This window comes from Ruditapes philippinarum, unplaced genomic scaffold (assembly GCF_026571515.1).
Source record: "Ruditapes philippinarum isolate M1 unplaced genomic scaffold, ASM2657151v2 ctg2114_1_1_1_1, whole genome shotgun sequence".
Classification (NCBI taxonomy): Eukaryota; Metazoa; Mollusca; class Bivalvia; order Venerida; family Veneridae; genus Ruditapes; species Ruditapes philippinarum.
Window position 1 is genome coordinate 201,438 of NW_026859460.1, and position 21,840 is coordinate 223,277.

Sequence of the window (21,840 nt, forward strand, 5' to 3'; positions counted from 1 at the left end):
ATTTACCATCCTTAAAGTAAATTTTATTGTCATGAAAAAATGCAGAGAAAATAGGCCCTATACGTATTTGGATATACAATGAACCGCTTACCAGTTCTCGACTATAATTGAAAACTTGATATAATCTTTTTATAGATACAAAATGCACATGGTCGCAAAGTACATAGAAAACTTAATTATATAATTATGTCTTCCATAATCGGTTTACTTAAATTCCATCTCATTTTCCAATTTAGTTTTGTTTAAGCATGTAAAATAACATTCATGATGACATTATTATGCGATTGATTGGGGTTTCCAAATGATGCATGTATGACATTTAATTTTGTTCCTTTACAAACATCTAAAATTAGTTCATAGTTTCAGCATGAGCATGACATATAGGAAACTTGGTAACATCATATGCGTATATATAAGCCAAAAAAGCGTAGAGGTCTTTTATTGTTCATTCGGAGGCAATGATTTTAACTATTCTCTATAAACCGACTACTGTGGCGCCTAAAGAATACAAATCAATCAAGCAAAGTTCAGTCAAAGCATAATTAGATAGTTTGTTTTTGCAACAGAATAAAGCTCCCGCTCGCGCACGACACCCACCATCCACTTACGGCAGCCCTTCCACTGTAATTTAGGACTCTGAGACCCGCCCCTATTACTGCCCATACACACATTGTGATAGTTAAATCAGTGCGCTCTAAATACTAGGTCTGAATGACCGTCAGCCGGCCGAAGGCGAAAGTGACCGATAAACATCTTGAAATCCCAATGATCAAAGTATTTTCACTTTGTATATTACAATTTGACATGAAAACTTATCAATTATACGATCTCTCATATGAATCGGGCGTAATTTCGTCTATCGCAGGTCGAGCCCCTATGTGTTTGGCCGTGCCACCCTGAACAAAACAAGGCGTTTAAATAATAATTGTACCAAATAGGGTTGAAGCGACACAAACGAGATGGTCCTTTTAATGACCATTGACTATTTGTGGTTATCTTAAAATTTGATCATGATCAGAATGTAAAAAGTGAGAGTTTAATTTCATAAGTCACACCGCCCCTTATAATCTGGGGTATAAAATGCAATGACCACTGGTCAAAAGTCAAACTCGCTTCACTTACTCTAATAGTCACTGTGCCATTATAAAAATAATTTGTTATTTACTTTTGGACATGTTTTTTGGAGAAAAAATGAAGACATTAAATTGAACGTGCATATAAATGGTCACTGAAATTTAGAAGCATTGAATAATTTAACTCGCATTTTTTTAAAGAAGTGATTTTCTGGATTTAAACACAAACACTACAAAAACTGACAATGGAAGAAAAAAGAACTTTATCTTTTTCTATAGACAGTATTTTGTCGTCAGAAAACAGACGGCCGACAATTCCGAAGTTTTCTCCATATATGGACGACAGATACACGAGTCCACAACCGGGGTATGGGACAGAAGCTCTAGACGGCAGAATCAGACAGTCATTAGGTAATTTAAATCTTTTTCATAACTTTGATAAAAACAAATGTTTTCATTATAAATCCGACCAGCATTTAGTGTGAATATATCGTACTTGATAATTCAAGACATTAAAGTGGATTGGTCTACATGGCAAATTTTCCATATTAAGTGTTTCAAATATTAATAAAAAAAACGAAATTTTAAATGTAAATGTATCTGTTTATATTTCTTGGGAAATGTTTATAAAGTTATAAATGCTTTAGTAGATGGATACTAATACATGTATTTTGTTCTAGAGCACCATTATCTGCTACGTAAACATATTTAATATTGGGTCATATATCTTACATTTGCCAGCGACATACATGTATAATTCTTTTGTGGTTTATTGTAATGTCTAACAACGTACTGAATTGTTGCATTACAGACCTTCAATTATAGATTAATTCACTTTAATGTGTTTGAAAAAAATTATTTGTAATTCATTTTTACGGTTATCATTTAATTTTACGTTATTATTATCATTATCATTATTAACAATGTTAAATTCTTATCTGGTAAAACGTGTTTGGTAAAAATTAAATAATGTATTTATTTTTCTAAAATGTGGATATTGCAAGCCTTATGACAAAACAATAAGAAATATTTCTACTAAAATTAGAGAATCGACAATGAAAATGGTAATGTTCAATAACAAGGTGTTTGTCAAACATTTATAATATTTACGAAGTAAATAAATTGCTGTGAAACAACCGTTTTTAAATACGAAACAAAATAAAACACTGACTTTTACGTCAACGTCTGTGGATTAAACAACGCTTAAAAAATATTATTATATTTTGTTTAATGAACTGGTATTTGTCTTTTATTTTTCGTTTTTCTAATATTACCAGTAAATTTAACTAAATTTTTTTTATTTCACAGGCAGCGAATCGGCAGACGATGAAAATATTGCTGGTGACGAAAGCGGGGACGAGATGTCTTCTCCTTCATCATATGAATCAACCCAACATTCACCATCAAAATCTCTCACAGACTCTGATTCTTTAAAATGCAAATCAAAAAAGAAAACCAGGACAGTATTTTCTAGACAACAAGTGTTTTATCTGGAAGCAGCATTTGACGCCAAAAGATATTTATCTAGCGCCGAACGTTCTGAAATAGCAACTTCACTAAACTTAACAGAGACACAAGTGAAAGTTTGGTTTCAAAACCGTAGAAATAAATGGAAGGCTCAGTTGAACGGAGATGGCAAAACTTCTCCGACACAAGAAACGCCGCCAATTTTTCTGTCGCCATTTTTGTGCAACAGTGTCGCTGCAGCCGCACATGCGCAAAGAGGGCAAGCTGGGGTACCGCCAGTTCCGTTCTTCCGACAACCAGTGTTCTATTAAAACTACAATTTACAACTAAATTGTAATAAAAACTATGAAATAATGTCTTGCCCATGAACTTACTATAAGGCTATACAATTTTTGCTATTTTTGTCTTGTTTTGGTGAATATTTTATGCTTGTTACTCGTTATATTTCAATATTAATAAATATTGCTAAAACTTATTGTATTTATTTAACTTTGTTTTAACAAACAGACCACTTAATATATCATTTTCTTGTGAAATAGTTTAATTTAACATATTTAAGCTCGATTGCGAAACAGTATCTCGCAAGTTCTGGTGTCATGTAAGGGAATATAGCCGTGACCCGATTAGGACTCAAACCCATCATCTCGGGTTGAGAGGCAGACATCTTTACCACTCGGCCGCCGATCCCATGTTAAATAGTGCTTCTACCCGTCAAAACATATGAAATGGCGAGTTGTTTTTATAGAAATCTGCATGGTTATAGAGGCAACTAACATTGCAACTAAACCGTTGCGATTCATGTGGGGAGGGATTAAATACTGATAGTGCTATTATTTTATATTAGTATAGGCATAAAGAAAAATAATAACGCATTCAATGCTGAGAAAAAATCTGTTTCATAGATTTGTTCTCGTAAACACTGTGCAAATTCAATGTTTTGTGTAGAACGTCGGGACCAAAACAGTCGGGTGAATGGTTGACATAAAAAATCATGGATTCAAGTTGAATAAGATGCCATATACCAACATATCACCAGATTTTACATTCCCTCCATGCTCAGTCGAACTTTATATTAAAATGTTGAAGACACATAATATATTAAACTGGCAACTTTAGGTTTTGGGGATAGTGTAAATCAATTGAAGATTGCGTTTATAAATAAATAAATAGGATTTTTACACTGTTAAATGCGTTATAAATTTTCCTTTCATGTCCGAACTGCTAAGTTTGACTGCTTACAATACTATGGAAAAAACGGGGTCTATTTGGAACTTTTGTTCAGTATTAAACGATGACATCCATTTCTATTTAAATACACTACTACTTATTTGAGAAAAATGAATCCAGCAAAACCTAATAAAAAAAAACATGGAAATTGATCGCGTTTTCAGAATGGAAATTTTATTCTAGAATTCAACGTGCTAAATTTGTCACGTTATTGTCGTGCTTTGAATTTGGAACAGTCCATTCAATGTTTAAGGGATTTCAATATCAAAATTATTCTAGAAAGACGGATGAACGAATAATCTGAATTGTGTGTCTGGACCTCCCATCATATGGTTCACAAATCTCGGAAAATAATATTCCAGTCATGTTTAAAAATCGATTAATTCCTTTAGAGACATAAACAAATAACCACTTCTCATTTTACAAAAAGAAGTATAATAAATTATCTTACAAGTTTGTAGAGCTGCTTCTTTTGCACAATTTAAGAAAGATGTTTAGACAAGCACTTATCATAGTATTGCAAGTAATCCATAAGTCCTCTACCGGTTAGAACCCCAGCAACATTCTGAAGGGCCATTGGTCATTGAATTATGTCATTAAATGAATGAATGAACGAACATAGTTATAAATATTCATCCTGAGAAAAGTAGATCTTCTGATTATCTCTTGTATAAACATTATTTCATTAATAGGCAGGGAAACTTAACACATTACTAAGATATAGACAAACTAAGAACTCAGAAGATTTAATGTTTCAACTTTTCTCTATTTAAAGTAAATTTTGCGGAAAGTTCTTTAAAAACAGTGTTTAGGAACGGACAGACAGACAAACTGACAGACACTCTGTGGGTAAATCTTTATTGACGCTAGATTTATAACCCTTGTCATAATATTATGATTTTGGAGTTTGAAGTAAATGCTATAAGAAATGAAGAAGTTTGGGTAAAAAGTAATAGTTTCTAGAAAAAAAATCTAAGTTTAAGGGGGATTCTGGAAATAGTCAAGCTAAAGTATTAAACCTTCTCCCAAATGATTTGAGTGATGATATGACACATATATATGAAGTTTGAAGTAGATACATTAAGAAAAAATGAAGTTGGTGAAAACATCATTTTTTATGGAAATTCTAAGTTCAAGGGGGGTAAATCTGATAATGTTTGTGCTAGAGTTGTAAATCTTGTCACGTATGTGGTTGATATTTGAAGTAAATACCTTTAGAAATAAAGAACTTATAGTGAAAAGCGTAAAAAATTGAATCGGGAATCTTTACGAGGTCGCGGACGTTTGTTAAGTATGACAGCTCTCAATATACTCCCTATAGTCAAGATTAAAATGATGTGTATAATTTCCATGGAAGACCCGTTGCTAATGTTGAGAGAACTTGTGGGTCAACCCTTTTGCCAAATATGTCATGTCATTGTATTGTAACTGTCTACATGTATGTATATGTCTTATTTTTGGCAATAAAATATGTTTAAATCAGTATAATTTCCATACTGCCATCTATCCATATTTTAAGTTTCATAAAAATGTTTCACTACTTTTTGAGTTATCACAAATATTGTTATATTTGACTTATTTTAAAGCCATTTGTTGCCATAGCAACCAAAATTTTTCAACAGAAAGATTTGCATAATCTCCAGTCTGCCATCTACCTATATTTCAAGTTTCATAAAAATATTTTCGGTACTTTTTGCGTTATCGCTTATCTTGGGACCCAGTTTTGTGGAGAGACAGAGGGTAAACCGGTAGGGGACTAAAAACTTGTTTTTAACTTTCTCTCCACAATGAATTGCGATTAGCATCCAAGCCCTACAGCACTTTATTATACAGACATGAGTATTTATATGCGAGATAGAAATATAGCCAGTTTGAAAATATATCTGGTACCACTTTGTTAGCAGTTTAAACATTCGAAACTGGTCCCGGTTTAACATGTCTTTTCCCCATTCTCTTAAGCAGCATAATATTAATATAAATTAAAAAAAATAAAAACAAAAATCAAGTCAGAGAAAATTGTACCACATTTATTTAAAGTCAATATCAGTCGGTACATGAAGGGGCATAATCTAAAAATCTGATTCTTCAACTTGTACTTTGGTTATTCCCCTTTAATTGCTAACTTTTTTTATAGACCTGGAGTAGTGTTTTTAAAATCAAATTGTATACCAAAGTTTTTTTCCATTCTTAGTGGTGAAAAAGAACAACTCTTAAACTTTTCTAAAATAAATATATATTACAAGAATGAAGAAACTAAAAGTGTAAATACAATATATTTAATTTTATAATGATAATAATTGGTTTTATGTAGTTTTAATTAAATAATTACTATTTGAGACAAAAAAAGAAGATTTTTTGTCCAAGTATTTGATACGTTTTGAATTAAAATATCTCGCTTTCTTTAAAAAGTAACCATGCTATTTCATATCTACATTTCAATTAATATAGATCCCTATACTGATTTGATAATGAAATTTAATAAAATTAAATTAAACTAACCATTTAACCATGATTTGATACAGAAATAAATTTAGATATTAAGTTGCATGATTTATTAAAGTGTAACAAAAGCATTCATGATTTGGAATTTTAGCTCATTGTAACAAAAAAGTTATACAACAACAACCGTAAAAACCTAACATAAACATAGTAGACAAGAGGGCCATGATGGCCCTGAGGTCGCTCACCTGTATATAGCCCCCCCCCCCCCCCCCGCCCAATTTTTACCCAAGGGCTTTTATTTGTTTATTTGAACAGACTTGGTAGACACCCATAAGAAGATGTTTCATGCAAAACATCTAAGTTCTAGCTCATTGGGTTTTTTAAAAGAAGATTTTTTAAGTTTTTTACTATACACATAGAGTAAAAAAACAATGACACCCCTCGGGCAGGGCCAGTTTTTGACCCCTGGGCTTTTTATTTGAACAAACTTTGTAGATATTTACTTAAAGATGTTGCATGCTTAATATCTAAACTCTAGTTATTTGGGTTTTTTTCAAAGAAGATTTTTTTAAGTTTTTGCTATGTATATAAGGAAAATCAATGACCCCCGGGGCGGGGCCAGTTTTGACCCCAGGGCTTTTATTTGAACATACTTGGTAGACACCCATTAGAACATGTCTCATGCTAAATATCTTAGCTCTAGCTCTTTGGGTTCTTTAAAAAGAAGATTTTATAAGTTTTTACTATATGCATATAAGGAAAATCAATGACCCCTGGGGAGGGCCAATTTGGACCCCAGGGGTTTTATTTGAACAAAACTTGGTAGACATTCACTAGAAGATGTTTCATGCCAAATATATAAGCTTTAGCTCTTACAGTTCTTTAAAAGAAGATTTTTTAAGTTTTTACTATATGCATATAGGGAAAATCAATGACCCCCTGGGGCGGGGCCAATTTTGACCCCAGGGCTTTTATTTGAACAAACTTGGTAGACATTTACTAGAAGATGTTTTATGCCAAATATCTAAGCTCTAGCTCTTACGGTTCTTTAAAAGAAGATTTTTTAAGTTTAAACTATATGCATATAGGGAAATCAATTACCCCCCAGGGCGGGGCCAATTTTGACCCCAGGGCTTTTATTTGAACAAACTTGGTAGACATTCACTAGAAGATGTTTCATGCCAAATATCTAAGCTCTAGCTCTTTTGGGTTCTTTAAAAGAAGATTTTTTAAGTTTTTACTTTATGCATATAGGGAAAATCAATGACCCCCTGGGGCGGGGCCAATCTTGACCCCAGGGCTTTTATTTGAACAAACTTGGTAGACATTCACTAGAAGATGTTTCATGCCAAATATCTAAGCTCTAGCTCTTACAGTTCTTTAAAGGAAGATTTTTTTAAGTGTTTACTATATGCATATAGGGAAAATCAATGACCCCCCGGGGCGGGGCCAATTTTGACCCCAGGGCTTTTATTTGAACAAACTTGGTAGACACTCACTAGAAGATGTTCCATGCCAAAAATCTTAGCTCTAGCTCTTACAGTTCTTTAAAAAGAAGATCTTTTAAGTTTTTACTATATGCATATAGGGAAAATCAATGACCCCCCGGGGGCGGGGCCAATTTTGACCCCAGGGCTTTTATTTGAACAAACTTGGTAGACACTCATTAGAAGATGTTTCATGCCAAAATATCTAAGCTCTAGCTCTTAGGGTTGTTTAAAAGAAGATATTTAAAGATTTTTCTTTCGGTTGCCATGGCAACCAGAGTTCTGCATGGAATTAAATTCTTTGAACAATTTTTAAAGGTGACCACCAAAGGAACATTCCTGTGAAGTTTGGATGAAATTGGCTCAGTGGTTTATGAGGAGATGTCATTTAAAGCAAAAGTTTACGGACGGACGACGGACGGACGGACGGACGCCGGACGAAAAGCGATCACAAAAGCTCACCCTGTCACTTTGTGACAGGTGAGCTAAAAACACATTATAAATAACTTGTGTGATAAAAACGTTTACCTAGTGTGATAAAATAACATGTTTTTATAACATGATATAATGTGATCATTAATTAGTGTGATAAAATAACATGATAAATTATCGTCAATAACTAATGTGATAAAATAACAAGTTAAACCATTATCAATATCTAGTATAATAAAGTAACATGTTTTTATTAGCTAGTGTGATAAAATAACAAGTAAAATCACGATTAATAACTTATGTCAGTGTAATGAAATATCATGATATATTACTCTCAATAACTGTGATAAAATAACAAGTCAAACCATGAATAATGATCAATGTGAATAAAATAACAAGTTAAATCATGATTTATTAATCTGCATGATGAAATAACATGACATATCATTAACAACAATAAATTGCACATAATATATGGTAACAAAATAAAGTAAATATAACGAATAACAACAAAATAAATTAATTATAACAAATAACAACAAAATAAAAGTAAATATAATGAATAACAACAAATGTAAAAATACAACAAATGCTCACATCATTTGAAATAAAAAGAACAATAATTAACAGGGGCAACAGACATGTATATACTGTATATAAGGTTTTGATTACTTATTTAAAAATAACAATGTCATTAAGAAAAATAATAAATTTCAATTATTATTTCATTGCACTAAAATATCAAGTCAGTTAGTCATTAGTCAATCTTTTTGATAATCAAAAACAACTAAGTGTTCACTTTTGGTAATCTCTATTCTTAGAGGTTAAGAAAATAATTTTTCCTGCCAGAAAAGTAGAAATGTTATATACATGTATTAACTAATTTATTGTTTTATTTAAAGTATCTACTTTTTGTAAGTTTAGCACATTGAGAAAATGGAGCCAAATGCAGCTATACAGTCAGTTTAGATTTCCAGTTCAAATTCTGTCAGTCTATTGTAGTTTTGATGCCCTGTCTTATGTTGTTTTGGTGCGCTGTCTAATGTTGTTTTGGTGCGCTGTCTAATGTTGTTTTGGTGTCTAATGTAGTTTTGGTGCCCTGTCTAATGTTGTTTTGGTGCCCTGTCTAATGTTGTTTTGGTGCCCTGTCTATTGCAGTTTTGGTGCCCTGTCTAATGTAGTTTTGGTGCCCTGTCTAATGTAGTTTTGGTGCCCCGTCTAATGTTGTTTTGGTGCCCCGTCTAATGTTGTTTTAGTGCCCTGTCTAATGTCGTTTTGATGCCCTGTCTAATGTTGTTTTGATGCCCTGTTCACTCTGTTAGTCTATTGCAGTTTTGATCTCTGATTGGTTCACTCGGTCATTCTTATGTAAATGTCCTCATAACAGTCTTGCTGTGTGACAATAACAGATCCTTTGGCACAGAGCTCTGTAATATAGAAAACCTTTGACATGAGGGCAACACAATAAAACTATTTAATTAATTCTAATTATTTACAACCGATCAGTGCTTTTGAAACATAGCATGTGACTGTCCAATATATTCCCATATTGTACACTGTAGTATCCTGTATATCTATTAGGGGTGTCATGTATATCCATTTAAACGGGTATGGTTGGTATTCAGCTAAAAAAGGTAAGAAAATTAAATAATCAGTAATTGAGGTTAGTATTTGATGGAGGAGCGGAAAACTTTTAAATTGATTCTAAATAAACCTTAGTGTTTTTCTTTAACAAGATATGACAATTGTTTTTGCTTTTTTTTAAATTTCAGCAACATAGTTGGACATTTATTTTCCCTTGTGGAAAGTGGGGTCGGGGAACCATCCACCACTTCCAATATCATACATCTATCCCAATATAGGAACATACAAAGTTATGTTAACCAATAATAGTGTTTTCAACATAACAACAGAACTACAAAGAAAACATACATATTCATACACACAATATATAATGTTTTCAGTTGAAAGAAAAAAAAAGTTCCTTGGGGGATTTTTATAGTATTCAAAGATGGGGGTTTTTTATATTAAAAAAAATATAAATATGTTTCACAAATCTTAAAAAACATTTTCTAGCCAAAGCTTACTGCCATGTTTTGTGTGTTATTATACTTATATTATTTTGATTGTACAAATTCACATGTCTAGGTTAGACCTGAAGTATCTTAACACAATTCTTAACAACTTAAGAACTCACATGATGAAAGAACTTGTTCATATTTAACATTAAAAGTTTTTTTTCTTTCTAGCAATTATGCATTACCATTATAATTTATCTGAAACATAAATAGCCAATTTACTAGATATGACAATTGTTTGTATTTAAGTTGTACTCAACAATGTATTTTTTCCAATCTGATTGAAAACGGTATGACCCTAGCGGAAAACAGTTACTTCATATTCAGATATGTATTGTAATCATTTTGGAGTACATTAAAATATGAACAAAATGGCATATCTTGTCATAAACAAACAGCATTTAGAATGTTGAAAATCTAAGGATTTTATGAATACAGTCGGTTAAAAGTTTAACACGGTTATTACGTCGCCGTTAAATGGTTAGCATTTTTATAACCGTGACACCCCTAATATTTATCAAATTATTGGATAGTTCAGTGTTCTCAGCCTTTTCTATGAATCATCAATTATAAGAGAATTTTAAAAGGACAATCTGGGGCCAAAAGTCAGCCACATTCCCCTCTCCAAATAATATACATATTCCCCCTATTTATCCAACTGACTGGGACAGAGCTAGTAAAAAGAAAATGGTACGGTATTACAATTTAAAACAAGATATGTTTGTAAAACATGTATGCCCCCTGTCGGCAGCCAATTAGTCATGTGATCAGGTTATTATGCATGACTTCTGACCCAGTGAACAAACAATTAATAAAGGTTATCTAGTATCTACTGGTCATGACTAGTCACAAGGTAATAATTATTGTGACCCTATAGGTTGTGTGCAGCAATTTAAGTTATTACAAATCTTACCAAATAATATATGCATAAATTTTATGAATCATGTAGGCCTCATTAATGACAGCCAAGTTGTTATATTACATATATAAGACCTTCAAATGTGTATACCAAAAGCATTTTTAGTTTAATATAAAAATATCAACCAAGGCAACTTGAGTAGTTGAGTTATTGGTCAGAAACCGTCATTAAGTACAAGGTCAATATGACATTGACCCCTTGACCCAAAAAACAATAGATTCATCTACAGGTCATGACCAATCATCATACAAAGTTTGAAGTTCCTAGGCCTAAGCGTTCTTTAGTTATTGATCGGAAACTGTTTTTACCTACAAGGTCAATGTGACCTTGACATTGGACCCCTTGACCCCAAAATCAATAGGGGTCATCTGCTGGCAATGACCAATCATCATACAAAGTATGAAGTTCCTAGGCCTAAGCGTTCTTTAGATATTGATTGGAAACCGTTTTTACCTACAAGGTCAATGTGACCTTGACCTTTGACCCCTTGACCCAAAAATCAATGAGTCATCTGCTGATCATGACCAATCATCATACAAAGTTTGAAGTTCCTAGGCCTAAGCCTTCTTTAGTTATTGATCGGAAACAGTTTTTACCAACAAGGTCAATGTGACCTTGACTTTGGACCCCTTGACCCCAAAATCAATAGGGGTCATCTGCTGGCAATGACCAATCATCATACCAAGTTTGAAGTTTCTAGGCCTAAGCGTTCTCTGGTTATTGATCGGAAACCGTTTTTACCTACAAGGTCAATGTGACCTTGAGCTTTGACCCCTTGACCCCAAAATCAATAGGGGTCATCTACTGATCATGACATTTCATCATACCAAGTTTGAAGTTCCTAGGCCTAAGGGTTCTTTAATTATTGTTCGGAAACCGTTTTTGCTTACAAGGTCAATGTGACCTTGACCTTTGACCCCAAAATCATAAGGGGCCATCTACTGGTCATGACCAATCACCATACCAAGTTTGAAGTTCCTAGGCCTAAGGGTTCTTAAGTTATTGATCGGGAACCGTTTTTGCTTACAAGGTCAATTAGACCTTGACCTTTGACCCCTTGACCCCAAAATCGATAGGGGTCATCAACTGATCATGACCAATCACCATACCAAGTTTGAAGTTCCTAGGCCTAAGGGTTATTTATTTATTGATCGGAAACCGTTTTTGCTTACAAGGTTAATGTGACCTTGACCTTTGACCCCTTGACCACAAAATCACTAGGGGTCATTTACTGATCATGACCAATCACCACACCAAGTTTGAAGTTCCTAGGCCTAAGGGTTCTTTAGTTATCACTCGGAAACCGTTTTTGCTTACAAGGTCAATGTGACCTTGACCTTTGACCCCTTGACCCCAAAATCAATAGGGGTCATCTACTGATCATGACCAATCACCATACCAAGTTTGAAGTTCCTAGGCCTAAGGGTTCTTTAGTTATTGGTCGGAAACCGTTTTTGCTTACAAGGTCAATGTGACCTTGACCTTTGACCACTTGACCCCAAAATCATAAGGGGCCATCTACTGGTCATGACCAATCACCATATCAAGTTTGAAGTTCCTAGGCCTAAGGGTTCTTTAGTTATCACTCGGAAACCGTTTTTGCTTACAAGGTCAATGTGACCTTGACCTTTGACCCCTTGACCCCAAAATCAATAGGGGTCATCTACTGATCATGACCAATCACCATACCAAGTTTGAAGTTCCTAGGCCTAAGGGTTCTTTAGTTATTGGTCGGAAACCGTTTTTGCTTACAAGGTCAATGTGACCTTGACCTTTGACCACTTGACCCCAAAATCATAAGGGGCCATCTACTGGTCATGACCAATCACCATATCAAGTTTGAAGTTCCTAGGCCTAAGGGTTCTTTAGTTATTGATTGGAAACCTTTTTTGCTTACAAGGTCAATGTGACCTTGACCTTTGACCCCTTGACCCCAAAATCAATAGGGGTCATCTACTGATCATGACCAATCACCATACCAAGTTTGAAGTTCCTAGGCCTAAGGGTTCTTTAGTTATCACTCGGAAACCATTTGGTCTACGGACCGACAAGTGCAAAGCAATATACCCCCTCTTCTTCAAAGTGGGGGCATAATAAAATGAACTGTTTAATTTTTTTCTCTTTTTTCTCTAAAAAATGAGAACGGTGACCCCCATTTTTTTTCCGCTTAAAATGTTTCTGTTATCATATTCTAACAACATGCAAAGTTTAAAGAAATTCTATTGAACAGTTTTTATTTTGCCTATATGTCTATATGAAAACTCCAGAAAACTTCTTTAACCCTGATAATGAGACAAATTGTCATCTTTGTGACATTGATACCTAGTAGAGCAGAAAATTTCCTGGCAGCAGTTTTTCTGTCTACAAGTTGTGGTGGACAGATACTGAGGAAAGTAGTGTACTGATCTGCCTGATCCTCAATATCACCTTCTATAGACCTGCAATATAAAATCACCTTTCTTATATATGCAGTTAATCACAAGATTTTAAAATATCTTTTAGTCCTTTGAATGATATATCTGTTAAAAGGTACGATCATTATTGTCTGTGTACAAAATGAAAAAGGAAAACTAATATTATTTAATTAGCCAATTAAGATCCACAATAGAAGGAATGAAGCTATTTGCCTGAAACCTCACAAATTTACCGGTACTCATATTTCACTAGTTTTGTTGAACCTGCACTCAACATTTTACAGTTAATCACTAGAAATAAAGATTAATTCTATACGTTATGAAGTCATTACGAACCTGCTTAATTGAAAGTATATGAAAAGTGTCTTTAAATGTTTACTTTAGTAATTCCTCCTGTAATTGTTCCTGGTCCTCTGTCATATACTGTAACAATGGTACTGCCACATAATGACCCTCGAATCTTGGTTCTTCTACAACATCGTAAAGTGTACGACCAGTGGAGGTGTGGCTTGTCTGAAGGCTGGTCCCAGAGGGTAATTCCATCATAGAGGGCGGGGCTTGCTGCTCATCATCTTTAGATGCTGTAGATCTCGTTCTACGTCTAGTAAAGATATTTTATTTATAAGACAAATAAGACAGTTTGAAAACAATTATTTGTGATCTTGCATCTTTCTAACAACTTTTAAGACAAGAGCCGGTTGAACCGGGTGATGCTCCCCGACTAGGTCTTGGACATAGAAAAGTATATCTTTAGTAGTTTCAGAGTTATGTCCCAAACAAAGTTCAAAGTGTGATAATTCCAAACTTAGGCAAGGAAGAGTTACTGTTCTTTGCACTGCACTTCTATTCAATGAGATCTATCTACCGACTTGGGTGCCACACGCCGTCTCAATATGTTGATCATTTCTGTGAAATAGTTGTAAAATCCAACTTCAAATAACGAAGATATGGGCAGGAAATGATTTTGCTGTAAGGTCATGCTTTGACCTTGAACTTCAAGGGAGCAACCCAAATTTTGCGCACGACACACTGTCTCAATATGGTGATCATTTCTGTGAAATAGTTGTAAAATCCGACTTCAAATAACGAAGTTATGGGCTGGACACAATTTTGCTGCAAGGTCATGCTGTGACCTTGACCTTCAAGGTAGCAACCCAAATGTTGCGCGCGACACGCGTCTCAATATGGTGATCATTTCTGTGAAATAGTTGTAAAATCCGCTTTCATATAACCGAGTTATGGGCTGGACATGATTTTGCTGCGAGGTCATACAGTGACCTTGACCTTCAAGATAGCGACCCAAATTTGCGGGCGACATGTCGTCTGAATAGTGTGATCATTTCTGTGAAATAGTTGTAAAATCTGACTGCAAATAACAAAGTTATGGGCTGGGCATGATTTTGCTGCAAGGACATGCTGTGACCTTGACCTTCAAGGTAGTGGCCCAAATGTTGTGCGCGACACGTCATCTCAATATGGTGATCATTTCTGCGAAATAGTTGTAAAATGCAACTTCAAAAAACGAAGTTTATAATGGGCTGGGCATGATTTTGCTGCAAGGTCATTTCTGTGAAATAGTTGTAAAATCTGACTTAAAATAACAAAGTTATGGGCCCCTACACGAATTCAAGACATACATACGGACAACCCGGCGACTATATGTTCCTCCGAAAAAATTTTGGGAGCATAAAAATGTATTTTATAGGCAATCAACAAATAAATTTGTAAGTTAAATACAGAAAATAATTCACCAGACTCGTTTGAGCATTTCTAATTCCTGAAACATGCTCACATACATTATATCAAGCACAAGACATAAAAACTAATCAAAGGAGTAAGAATTAGTGAAATTACTTTTCAACTCCAATAAATTACCTCCCTTGATGATAATTTTTTCACACTCTCACTTAAGTACCAATTTGATGTTATAACTCATACAAAAGGTCAAAGTTGTAAATAGACATCAGTGGGAGATAATTATCAATAAAAAAAACATTCAGATAAAGCATGATAAAAGATTTTTTATCATTTTGTCAATCCTCTTTCTTAGCGTCTTCTTATAGGTATTTTAATAAATTATAATTATGATCTAGTGAATAAACCTACTTTTTTGTGCTGCCTTTCCTAGAGTCTCGACTTTCTTCCAGTATAAGAGAATCATCTAATCCTAGAGGTCGTGGAGTCTCTATACGAGATGTGGACGCGTCTCTGTTAATCTCTCTCAGTGATATGTCAGGTGCTGGAGTCCCAGTCATTGACTGTAAACAATTTCTTACACTAATTTATTCAAAATTAAATAATATTTACATGTTGCAGGGTTTGAAAGGCTGGTGCTGTAGATAACATGAAAACAAATTGGGGACCCCCATATTTTGGATTAAAATGTTTCTGTTTTCGTAATATTAAGATCATGCAAAGTTTTGAAAAAATGTATAAAATATACTGTTTTCATCCTGCATATTTGACTATATGAAACAGTAATGTAGGTACGCCTTTGAAAAAGCTACATTGTAGTTGATTTAAAGGTCTGTAAAACATTAAAAAATAACATGCTACTTTATAATTTCTATGGAGCTATTGATAGTTGAGAAAAAACCTATATAAAACAAATTGTATATATCAATCATAAATATCTGAAATAAGTAAGGATTAAGTAAGGTTGCATTCATTGAATGCCACCTTTCCTTGTTGATCTTGTTTATCATATTTTAACACATTGTTCCAGCTTATAGTGATACAAGTTGTAACAAAACCAATTTCAATTATATTGCAAATTATGCTAATGAAAACCATCATTTTTCATAGAAGTGAAGAGTATTGACATTTCTTGCTTTAAAATATCACATTTTAGACTATTTTAGACAGTGTTATCTTACTTCATTAAAATTTAAAAACATATATGGGGTCTAATGAGTCTAGTTTTCTAATGTCACTACCTTTAAATGTAAAATAGCTAAAGTTACAATTAACTTATGATAATATATTTATATCTACCATTGATATTCTTCGCAACTCCTCCACAGATTCTTCTAGAGTAGAAATGTTACGCTTGCTTCTCCTACGGTCTGAAAAATGAGTTATGTTGAAATTCATTAACATTTTCTGAATACTTAATAAACTTAATAAAAAATTCCAGTTTTAATAAATAAGAAAACATGGCAAGCTGAAGGACGGCTTGTATTTCCTTGCCGCAGTATATTTTATTGCTTTTGAACAACCTTTAAGTATGACCTTGACATTGGAAGTAGCAACCCGGTTTTAGAGCTCTGGGCATCATCTCATAATGGTGATCATTTGTGCAAAGTTATTTTGAAATTTTTATAAGTATTTTGAGTTATGATACAAAAAAAAATGTTGTTGTTTTATTTTGTTTAAGTGTGACCTTAACCTTTCAGATAGCGATCTGACTGCTGCGCTCTGTAAATTGGTAAGTAATTTTTAAAGACTTTTCAGTAGTTTAAAAGTTATGGAGCAAACATAAATTTGTAGGGCTTTTTTTAATATTGCACCTTAAAGTGTGACTTTGACCATGGGTTAGAGACCTGATTGTTGCACTTTGTGACCTTGACCTTGGAGGTAGCGACCTGGTTGTTGAGCTTTTCACATCGTCTCATACTGGTGATCATTTGTGCTAAAGTATTTGAAGAAGTTTTCAGCAGTTTGAAAGTTATGAGATAAGAGTGGACAGGAAAATGTTATGGACAGACAGACTAACACACAGATGGAGGCCATTCCTATAATCCCGTCCCCACTATGCAGCAAGGGATTTATAACTTATACATTTCTAAATAGTAAATATATCAGGATGATGATCTACTTTTCAGTCCTTTTTAAACTATTTCCTTCACTAAATCATACCACCCAGAATTCTTGGGGATGACAAAAAATATATGTAAACATAATTTCCATGTTACCAGTTATTCACATAATACACAACTATACTGGTGAGTTTTATCAACCTTGTCTATTTGTCTCAGATATATCAGGAATGGAGACCTAGTCTCCTCCAGTTTAAACACCTATAGTGGGTCTCTAACTAAATAAAACAGTAACTCAGTTAATTCATACATATTAAAAAATCCTCAATATTAGGTATTAATATTTATGCATGTCACATATTTGTCCTAAATTGTTCAATTAACGGAAATCTAAATCAAAACCTTCAGATGGTGGAGGTACAACAGGTGATAAAGCAGCTGGTTGCCCTAGCGTCAGGGTTTCTCCTAGGTTTTGAAGTGTTGACATATCAACAGCTGGCAGTTCTGTTGGTAAATCTATCTGGTCAGGTGCCTGTAATGGAGGTGGTGATATTGCCTCTGCTAAATCTTGCTCTGGGATGTTTCTACGGAAACGAGCATTTCTTGCCCACAGATGATGCCATGGTTCCTTTCTTAATTCTAAAATTTCAAAACTTTATAAATCAGACTTTTATTCCTAAAAATGTAACTACCAGTTATCAGAGGTTTTCTCAATGTCAATTCCCCCAAATGATGAAGACTGCATTGATACTTATAGAGTAGTTGCTTTTTTTTCAAGTATTTTTGTTCAGAAGGGAATTCTTTGAAATTACTTATACAAGAAAATTTGAGTACAATAAGAGCTGTCACACAAAAGTGATGAATGCCCCTAAAAAGGTTTCATACATGAATTGTATTGCTGAAAGGTATTATCAGTCATTGAATTTAAGATTTTGAATTCACTGGCCCGAATTCCAGTTCTGAATTTATTCTACTATATATTTAACTACATTTTCTTAAAATTTACACTGACCCGAACTAATTTTCACTGGCCATGGGCCACCGGGCCAGTGCTAAATCCAATGACTGTATTATGAAAAAAAAAAAAGAAATAAAGTTACTAATTGCTTAATACTGTTCTTGTGAAATGAAGTGCTATTCATAGCAAACTTACCACCTTGACCTTTGAGGTAGGGACCTGGATCTTGGACACAACATGATGTCTTGATGTGGTAAACATTTATGCAAAGTTATTTTAAAATCCTTCCAGGCATGACAAAGTTACAGTCCAGACATGAATGTGTACCTTCATACTCTAAGTGTGACCTTGACCTTTAAGGAAGTGACATGGTCCTTAAAACTGACATATTGTCTTGATGTGGAAGACATAATCATATATGCAAGGTAAATATTAAAAAATAATTCCATGAATGACAAAGTCCAGACATGATTGTGTTTTACTTTAAACTGCAGTTGTGAGAATGTGAACCTTCGAACAGTATTAAGTGTGACCTTGATCTTTAAGGAAGGGACATGGTTCTTAGACGCAACACATCATCATGATGTGGTAAACATTTGTGCCAAAAAAAATCCTTAAATGCATGAAAAAGTTAAATTCCGGACACTAGTTCACACAGATGGACAAACAGTGGAATTTAAATATGCAACCCTTTGGAGGCATTAAAAGCTATATCTTGAAGCTATTGCTTTAACAAGATATGTTTGTAAAACATGTATGCCCCCTATCAGCAGCCAATTATTCATGTGATAAGGTAATTATGCATGACTTCTGACCCAGTGATCAAACAATTAATAAGGGTTATCAAGTATCTACTGGTCATGACCTTGACCTTTGACCCCTTGACCCAAAACTCAATAGGGGTCATCTGCTGGTCAAGACCAATCATCATACAAAGTTTGAAGTTCCTAGGCCTAAGCATTTATAGTTAATTGATCAGAAACCGTTTTTACTTACACCTTGACCTTTGACCCCTTGACCCCAAAATCAATAGGGGTCATTTGCTGGTCATGACTAATCACCATGCCAAGTTTGAAGTTCCAAGGCCTAAGGGTTCTTTTATTATTGATCCGAAACCGTTTTAACATACAAGGTCAATGTGACCTTGACCTTTGACCCCAAAATCAATAGGGGTCATCTGCTGATCATGACCAATCACTATGCCAAGTTTGAAGTTCCTAGGCCGAAGTGTTCTTTAGTTATTGATCAGAAACCGTTTTTACTTACAAGGTCAATGTGACCTTGACCTTTGACCCCTTGATCCCAAAATCGAAAGGGGTAATCTGCTGGTCATGAAAAATCACCATACCAAGTTTGAAGTTCCTAGGCCTAAGCGTTCTTAAGTTATTGATCAGAAACCGTTTTTACTTACAAGGTCGATGTGACCTTTACCTTTGACCCCTTCACCCAAAACTCAATAGGGGTCATCTGCTGGTCACCATCAATCATCATACAAAGTTTGAAGTTCCTAGGCCTAAGCGTTTTTAGTTAATTGATCAGAAACCGTTTTTACCTACAAGGTCAATGTTACATGACCTTTGACCCCTTGACCCTAAAAAACAATAGGTCATCTGCTGGTCATGACCAATCACCATACCAAGTTTGAAGTTCCTAGGCCTAAGGGTTCTTAAGTTATTGATCGGAAAGCATTTTTACCTACAAGGTCGATGTGACCTTGCCCTTTGACCCCTTAACCCCAAAATCAGTAGGGGTCATCTGCTGGTCATGACCAATCACCATACCAAGTTTGAAGTTCCTAGGCCTAAGGGTTCTTTAGTTATTGATCGGAAACTGCTTTTACCTAAGAGGTCAATGTGACCTTGACCTTTGACCCCTTGACCCCAAAATCAATAGGGGTCATCTACTGATCATGACCAATCACCATACCAAGTTTGAAGTTCCTAGGCCTAAGGGTTCTTTCGTTATTGATCGGAAACTGTTTTTACCTAAGAGGTCAATGTGACCTTGACCTTTGACCCCAAAATCAATAGGGGTCATCTACTGATCATGACCAATCACCATATCAAGTTTGAAGTCCCTAGGTCTTAGGGTTCTTTCGTTATTGATCGGAAACCATTTTTACCTACAAGGTCAATGTGACCTTGACCTTTGACCCCTTAACCCCAAAATCAATAGGGGTCATCTACTGATCATGACCAATCACCATATCAAGTTTGAAGTCCCTAGGCCTAAGGGTTCTTTCGTTATTGATCGGAAACCGTTTTTACCTACAAGGTCAATGTGACCTTGACCTTTGACCCCTTGACCCCAAAATCATCTGCTGGTCATAACCAATCACCATACCAAGTTTGAAGTTCCTAGGCCTAAGGGTTCTTTTGTTATTGATCGGAAACCGTTTTTACCCAAGAGGTCAATGTGACCTTGACCTTTGACCCCTTGACCCCAAAATCAATAGGGGTCATCTACTGATCATGACCAATCACCATACCAAGTTTGAAGTTCCTAGGCCTTAAGGTTCTTTACTTATTGATCGGAAACCGTTTTTGCTTACAAGGTCAATGTGACCTTGACCTTTGACCCCAAAATCAATAGGGGTCCTCTACTGATCATGACAAATCACCATACCAAGTTTGAAGTTCCTAGGCCTTAAGGTTCTTTAGTTATTGATCGGAAACCGTTTTTGCTTACAAGGTCAATGTGACCTTGACCTTTGACCCCAAAATCAATAGGGGTCATCTACTTGTCATGACCAATCACCATACCAAGTTTGAAGTTCCTAGGCCTAAGGGTTCTTTAGTTATCACTCGGAAACCATTTGGTCTACGGACCGACGGACCGACAAGTGCAAAGCAATATACCCCCTTTTCTTCGAAATGGGGGCATAATTATTAGGTGTTAGTTTAGTTTTTTATTTACTCTGAAATTCCCATATTGGACTTTTTACTTTTTATTCTCAATTCCAATGTTGTTGGTGGCATTCAAAATGATTTGTGTAATTGTAAACGTTAACAGTAATGACTCTGGTTAATTAATATCACAAAACATACCCCATGATCTATTATAGTTCTATTATAACCCTTCAATACAAGCTTATTTGACAAATGGGATATTAAAAGTCTTTTAAAGCCATTTCAAAATCATTCTCTGACAAACATCTATAATGAAATTTGTTTGCAGAAGTGAGAACTCTTAAATAAGGGGGACTTATATATACCATTTGTCACTGGAAATTTTTTAATTTATATAACTTAAAAAAATACATTGCTGTCATTATTATCTGGTTTTGAAATAAATTATAGATACCCGAGTATTAACCTAACCTTTTTTGCCTGCAACAGCTAACAGATCAGTGGCTCCAACACCATGAACATCTGGTAGTACCTGTATATATTTACCAAATTATAAAATGTCTTAAAGGTGAAAGTTTCACAGATCATTTTCAATATATATGAAATTTGTCAAAGCAATTTTTCTGCAATAATGAGTTTGAATATGGGTAACATTGCCTAGATTTCGTTATTTATCACAGGATACATTTAAAAAATATTTAGATCTGAATATTTTTTCCCTTAAAGTCTGTCATTA

At 34.5% G+C, this 21,840-nt stretch overlaps 2 protein-coding genes across 2 annotated transcripts in view; one reads left to right on the forward strand and one right to left on the reverse strand.

Moving 5' to 3' along the window:
• The first annotated feature begins 374 nt into the window (after nucleotides 1-374).
• LOC132756583 (homeobox protein HMX3-like) lies at nucleotides 375-2,980 on the forward strand. The gene is made up of 2 exons (XM_060747692.1): nucleotides 375-1,484; nucleotides 2,382-2,980. The coding sequence occupies exons 1-2, from the start codon at nucleotides 1,319-1,321 to the stop codon at nucleotides 2,849-2,851; spliced, it is 636 nt and encodes a 211-aa protein (XP_060603675.1). The 5' UTR covers nucleotides 375-1,318; the 3' UTR covers nucleotides 2,852-2,980.
• Nucleotides 2,981-7,004: 4,024 nt separating this feature from the next.
• The window catches only part of LOC132756571 (meiotic recombination protein REC8 homolog), a 35,726-nt gene continuing 20,890 nt past the window's right edge, over nucleotides 7,005-21,840 (reverse strand). Inside the window, exons 12-18 of the mRNA XM_060747671.1 lie at nucleotides 21,576-21,636; nucleotides 17,700-17,936; nucleotides 16,534-16,604; nucleotides 15,646-15,797; nucleotides 13,919-14,140; nucleotides 13,448-13,563; nucleotides 7,005-9,555 (exon numbers count right to left, since the gene is read on the reverse strand). Coding sequence (XP_060603654.1) covers nucleotides 9,479-9,555; nucleotides 13,448-13,563; nucleotides 13,919-14,140; nucleotides 15,646-15,797; nucleotides 16,534-16,604; nucleotides 17,700-17,936; nucleotides 21,576-21,636 — 936 coding nt within the window. The 3' untranslated portion in view covers nucleotides 7,005-9,478. The remainder of the gene's footprint in view (nucleotides 9,556-13,447; nucleotides 13,564-13,918; nucleotides 14,141-15,645; nucleotides 15,798-16,533; nucleotides 16,605-17,699; nucleotides 17,937-21,575; nucleotides 21,637-21,840) is intronic.

What these genes read in the sequence shown, in the direction of transcription:
- LOC132756583 (XM_060747692.1), top strand. Translation starts at nt 1,319, where the DNA reads ATGGAAGAAAAAAGAACTTTATCTTTTTCTATAGACAGTATTTTGTCG. An exon ending in CAGAATCAGACAGTCATTAG is followed by an intron (nt 1,485 to 2,381) that starts GTAATTTAAATC and finishes TTTATTTCACAG; the next exon opens with GCAGCGAATCGGCAGACGAT.